This window comes from Seriola lalandi, unplaced genomic scaffold (assembly GCF_002814215.2).
Source record: "Seriola lalandi dorsalis isolate HSWRI2012SDOR001 ecotype SW California unplaced genomic scaffold, Sedor1 jcf7180002019065, whole genome shotgun sequence".
NCBI classification, from domain to species: domain Eukaryota; kingdom Metazoa; phylum Chordata; class Actinopteri; order Carangiformes; family Carangidae; genus Seriola; species Seriola lalandi.
The window spans coordinates 1-6,432 of NW_019489716.1; the positions used below are offsets into that span (position 1 = coordinate 1).

The 6,432-nt window shown below is 42.2% G+C and overlaps 1 protein-coding gene across 1 annotated transcript; it reads left to right on the forward strand.

Moving 5' to 3' along the window:
* The first annotated feature begins 461 nt into the window (after positions 1-461).
* On the forward strand, positions 462-3,239 carry LOC111645575 (N-alpha-acetyltransferase 15, NatA auxiliary subunit-like). Its single transcript, XM_023394821.2, has 2 exons — positions 462-607; positions 801-3,239. Exons 1-2 carry the CDS (start codon positions 518-520, stop codon positions 996-998), a joined length of 288 nt encoding a protein of 95 aa, XP_023250589.1. The 5' UTR covers positions 462-517; the 3' UTR covers positions 999-3,239.
* The last annotated feature ends 3,193 nt before the right edge of the window (positions 3,240-6,432 follow it).

Sequence of the window (6,432 nt, forward strand, 5' to 3'; positions counted from 1 at the left end):
GTGTGTGAGTGTGTGTGTGTAGTGAAAAATGGGGGGAGGTGGAAGTGAACGAGGGAGGGAGGGAGGTGTGTATGTGGTGCTCGTTCAGTACACAGAGGTTGAGGTTCCTTCCCAGATGGCAGCTGTTAACTCTACTCACACGCACAGCTGATTGGAAACACATTGAGTCTGGGGCTGCACGCACACAAACACACAAATGAGCACACGCAAATGCACTGTGCAGGAATACAGAATATGCAACACACTCAGATGCATACCGCACACAAAACAAACACACAATAAAAATATACTCGTGCTCACATGCTTACAGAAGCGGGCACGCACACATCACACGCAAGCTCAAACACACGTACACACGAACTTCGCATGCAGATGAAGGCCCGTGTTAGAACACGTTCACACGCGCGCACGCACGCACGTACGCACACACACACACACACACACACACACACACACACACACACACACACACTTACTTGCCCTCAGACTTTCTTGTCTCCCTCCTGCAGCTGCGAAGATGATGGTGTATCTGGACTCACTGACAGAAACGAAGGCAGCGGAGCTGGCCACTGCACTAGATGAGTCACTCAACAACAGAGGCATACAGGTGTGTATTTATGGAGTTAGTCCTCTCTGTCTTTATGCTAAGCTAACCAGCTGTTGGCTTCAGTAACAACCATCCCTGTAATGTAAAATGTATATGTTACTGTGAACGGGTCTGTGGACTGTGAAGAAAAACAACTCCCTATATGAAAATATTTTTTTTAAATTTAATTTCTATCCTGTTCCTTCCCCTTCAGATCTGTACGGAGGTCCTGGAGGGTCTTCGGAGCGGTGTCCTGGGCGACTGTAAAGACCGTGTGGAGCCGTATCGCGCCGAGTGTCACAAGCTTTACCCCTATACGTTAGCTTTCATGCCCCCTGGATATGAGGAGAACACCAAGATCGCCAATGGAGACGTTTCCACGGAAACGGAGGAGCTAGCCAATGAGATGTGAGCATGACAGAACAACAGCGGATGAGAAAAGGAATTGGGCCGAGCACGGAGCCTTGTGGTACGCCTGGCAGCCATTTTGTAGAGCCAAACACGGGAAGCAAAAATGGGTGTTTTGTTCTTTGGCTCATCTTAATTGGGTCTGACCTGGCATGGCTTGGCTCTCTCCCACATGGTGAAAATCAGGACTGTGTGTGTGTTGAGGGCATGTGTGTTTGAGTGTGTGTGTGAGTGCATGTGTGCAGTTGTGTATATTAGTGGGAAAGGGGGGGAAAAGAGGGAGATAACAAAACGGCCATTTTACTTTTTTAATCAAGCTGACAACCATGCTGAATATGAAAACAAACAATAGTTAATGGCAACCTGTTGGGATTAACTGTGACACGGACTGTCGGTTTCCTCAGATGATCAGTAACGGTAACAGCAACCACTCGAGTTTGACTCAGTGCTGCTTCGACACACGCCTGTCGCATACTGTGTTCCCTTATTTTAAAAGAAAAGCTAATTTAAATGAAAATAGGACACAACTGTCACTGGGGATGGGAGACTGAGCTGAGTGGATCTGATCCCTGACAGATCTGTAGGAAGCTGAGAAGGAAGAGTTATTGAGGACCTAAAGTAGAAACGGAGGACATCCAGTGACCACAGGTGTATCTGTGTCTGCTGTAACGCTCCAGTAGACCGCAGATCTACATGTGGCAGTGCAGTGGAGTGTGTGAGGAAGGCCCGATCTCTGCGGGGGCCACAGCCCAGAGAAAGTGGAGAAAGTGCCCTCACATGTGAACAGTTTGTTGGTCAGACTGTGCTTCCCTCATTGTTCCTGGTTCAACATGGGAATATGTAATCCTGTCTGTTTATAATGGAGCACCTTGTAGCACAGAATAAAGGTTGTGTGTTGTGCTCCGTTTCAAATACACTGCTACTCTTAACCTTTTTACATAGTTCTGAGAGAGTTGGATAGATCTAAGCAATACCATAGACACCTTTCTGTCCTTAATGGATCCATGAAACTCTTATTGATGGTGGTTACACTGAGCCTCCTGGCAGAGTCACTTGTGTTGCTGCTGCTGTCACTGTTCGAAATGGTTTTATCTGCATTAACACGGCGACTCTGACAGTCGAAGTGGAAACCAGCATCCAGTACATCTTACTTCAGAGAGCTCCTCTCTGCTAATACATATGGCTCCTCTAAAGGTCAGAGTTCAGCATCGAAGCCTGTTGCCCGACGATGACAGAAGTGAAAATGTTACAAAGCAACTAAAAACATCTGGAATTTATTTTACTTCTGTTCTCCCTTTTTTCCCAATAATTTCTTTTCTTACCCTTTTTCCTCTAATTTGGGATCTAATGTGAAAGATGAAATCTGAGATGGTGATGTATGATATCTCTGGAATTTTGTATTAAAACCAAATGAAAGAAAACAGCTGACTTCTTTGCATCTGTGTATGTGTAGCCGCTGTTCCCCTCACTGAGCTGCTGGTGTTGTGAAAGGGAGAGTTGGCATGGATCAGTTTAGACTCGTCACACACTTGGTCCTCAGATGTAGCCACTGTATATAAAATACATTGTTTATTAGTTAAAAGGTTTTGTATTTACAACCGACTCAAAGACAGAGCTGAATCGACGCAAGCTGAGTATTATTTTTCTCCAGTTTCATTCTAATATAAAAAATGCTAATGGTGATTCTTTCGTTACCCAAGATGCAAATGATTTTGATACTTTTTTTTTTTCTCATAAATGGTCTGAAATTTTTGTACAACATATTCTAGGATGAAGACAAAGATCAGTTGTGTAACTGGCCTCCAGGGAACAAGTTTAGCACTTCACTTTGCTACCTGTTCTATTGTCCCCTCTGCACACACTAATTCATAACATGTTTATTTTTGAGGCCCAATTGTAAAGCTTATTTTTGTCATATTGCTAAGTACATGCATGGCCTGAAAATACAAAGTTCCTTTTCATATTTTGCTCTTTTTGTTGTTAGAATGACATCTACTGGCATGTTCAACAACAGAATTTGTATTGGACAGTTCCTTCTCTGTGTCCGACCGGGTCTGAGGACTGAGGTATAGTTGCAGGTTCTAGTGAACCAGAATTGTACCAAATACATCAAAGCACAGATTCAATCTGCTGTAGTCTGTTCAGACTGGGTCTCTGGGCTTCCCGCTGTGATGTTTTGTATCAACACTGGCATAGATCCCAAATGTTAATAAAAAAAATCCAGATGTGGATCATTGTTACAACAGATGTTCTTTGACTGACCATTCATTTGTGAGCAACTATTTTGTGAGAAACTATTGTCAACATGTAGCTTTCATAAAAAGCTTGTGTGTTACCTTAAAGAGACACTAAACACACTTGTGTCAGCTAGACATGGTGGAAATGACATTGAGAGTCTTAAGAGACATAGAAGAGCGGTATCCACAGATACTGCAGACAGAAACATGACTGCAGAGGAAATCTACCAACAGGCGGCACCACCACCCTGCTCCTGTGGCTGCCCGGGTGAGGGTGACTGAGGGTGACGCTGTGGTCATGAATCTGGTTGTGGTGTGGGGTTGATCCAAAAGGATGATCTGTTGCAATCTACAGAGTTTAAACCAGCATGAAGGTGAGAAATCCCTGCTCCCTAATAATCCTAAAAACTCTCTCTGTCTAACAACAGCCACTAACGGGTAGAAAAATGAAAACACAGGTGTGAAACTACAACACGTGTATCAGAAAGAATATTCTCAGATTAATTTATTGTGTTTATCTGTCCAGAAACTGATTGGTGAACTCGCCAGTCTCAGACTCCACCTCCGTGCTGGCAAAGTTAGAGAAAGTCTGTGGCATCTCTCTCTCCTTTCGTTCACGCTGGTCAACGCTGTGGTAAGTTTACCAGCAGCTTGTGGTCGGACTCTACCTGCAACAGAAAGCATGTTGTTCCCTTAAGTCTCGCTGTGTCGTTGTTTACACCGGTGACGCTAAACCGCTGACTGTATAAACGATGGCAAATGCAGGGAATTTGAACAGGATACATGTCAGTGTTTCAGCATCTTCAGTTCATCTTCAGCCTCGAGGTGTTGTGGTGACGTCACGCTGACGGGCAACCATAACGTCACGTGATTTAAAGACAAGTTTCTGTGCACCGTCATGACAACGGCGCATGCGCATCCAGGGGGCAGTAAAGAGCACTCCACAGCTTCAAATCAAGAGATGTCAAAGAGTTGTTGAGCAGTAAACTGCAAAAGTCTGGAATAGCAGCGGAGTGATTAGGGTCATTTCTCACTATTAATGATGATTAATGAATCCGAGCCACCTGGGCTTCTAGTGTTCCTCTCTGTCATGTGTCTCTGTTATACAGAAATTACTTTGACATTTGGGTAACCCAACCCAAGCTAACCAAGAGGCTTTATGTGTATGTTGGTGTAGGCAATATATACTGTGTGCATTGGCTCTTACATGCACACATGATGGGAGCCTTTGAAAATTGCATGGCCATGATTCCTGCACCATGGTCATCCAGCCCACCCAGACGAAGGGTCACCACTCCTGCAGACAGTGGAGCGACCAACCTGTGGCTCAGAGCTCTGTAGGTTAACCAGGTTAGCTTTTCATTTCATTATGTTACTTACTCCTATGAGTAGCTGGTTATGGTTACTTCAGGTTCTAGGTTTGTGCAGTGAAATTAAATGTATGTATGTGACATTATTATTATTGCTTCTGTTTGATTTTAATACTACAGATCTTAGCCACTGCCTCACCTTTGTCTGCTCTCCTCCACACATTCACACAATAAAATGTACACCAACCAGTCTTGAAGTTGAAAACCAGAGACATGTCTCGTGAAAGAGGATGATGCATAAAAAATTACCTGATCAACCCCATAATCACATCAGAGAAATTAAAACATTGTCAAAATATCCACAAAAAGGATGTAAGAACTGACCTACCCTTGTGGCCTTGAACAGACCCCTCCAGCAGATATCAATGTAAAAGACCAGTAAATACTGTGAGATAGTGTTGTCTGCTGCAAATCCAATTGAAGACAAGCCAGAAGGTTTTAGGTCATGATAAGGCAAATAGAAATCCCTCTCGATTGTGATGCAAACCGATGCACTACTGTATGGGGCTAGAATGGTGATATTAAAATTTGGCATTGAAAACAAAACCTGAACTTAAAAAAGAAACAATGGCATTGAAACCTATATTGGAAAAAGGTGTATTGGCACTGAAAAAGGTTCCACTGAAAAATAAAGCACAGGTATTAAAAAAAACCCACAAGCTTACAATCTTATTATCTTATGATAATGATGTTTTTCAATGTCAAGCTTCAGAGTTTTTCTTCTTGTGTATTTTTTCAGTAACATTTTTTTCAATGCCAAGGATATGACCTGGAAAACAAAAACAAACTCAAACCTTCTGTCATTTTCTTGTTCATAGAAATTGTGTGAAGTGTGGATAACACACTTGAATACTTGGCTCCAGGCAGCAGTTGTAATATTCACATTAAGTACATTGTTATTGTATATTCAAAAACAGGTGCATGTTATGATGGAAACCGAGCTCCTCTTTGGTGGCACAGTGGTGTAGTGTAGTGACAGAATTGATTGTTTTTAAATGTTTCTGCCCTCTAGTGGTAAAATCATTTAATGCCCCCATAAGAAAGAAATCGACTCCTTTCTTCCCTTTTCTTCTCAGTAAGTGTAGAGAATTATGTAACGACTGCAGTCTCCTTAAAGCTGGAGAAATGTGATGTGATGTGAAGGATGTTTTAATGTTTCACAGAGTGACCTACATGCACCACCTTCAGTGGGTTTTTCCCTGTAAGAGGCTTTGTTCTGCTGGCTCAGGTTTAGCGTTGCATTGCATGACCATATAAGGATAATACCTTTTTTATCAGGAACATGATATAAAGGATATCAAGAAGTCTTATTTAGCTCATGTTGCGTCATCCACAAAATGTAATAGGTCAGTGTCATTTCATAGAAATACAGAACGGTTCACCAGGCACTGTGTAATTGCAATCTTTTTTTCAATATCACATCCGAGTTTCCATAAATAAATAGGTATCTGTGTAAGCACTCACTCATCTCCCGTGTGCTAGTCTATTTTTAGTATCACCATACTACTTTTTGAAATACCTGCTAGTTTTCTGCTGTTCAGACTGGAGTGTAAAGACTTTCTGTCTTGCCTGTAAATGAACTTGTCCTTGTGGCTCTCTGGCTGCATGAGCAAAGAAGGTACAAGTGGGTGAGCAAAAAAAGAATCCTGAAGAGAAAATCTTGACATTGTTTTTAATGGTGAAAGTTGAGCATTACAAAGCAAGAGCAGATGTCATCATTCAGTCATTCACAGATAAAATCCCTGATGAAACAACAATGCATTTTATGGCTTATTACAGCATGCTTCGTGAGCACAGATGATGATTTTTAAAAAAAAAAAAAAAAAAAAAA

What these genes read in the sequence shown, in the direction of transcription:
- LOC111645575 (XM_023394821.2), top strand. Translation starts at nt 518, where the DNA reads ATGATGGTGTATCTGGACTCACTGACAGAAACGAAGGCAGCGGAGCTG. An exon ending in TCAACAACAGAGGCATACAG is followed by an intron (nt 608 to 800) that starts GTGTGTATTTAT and finishes CTTCCCCTTCAG; the next exon opens with ATCTGTACGGAGGTCCTGGA.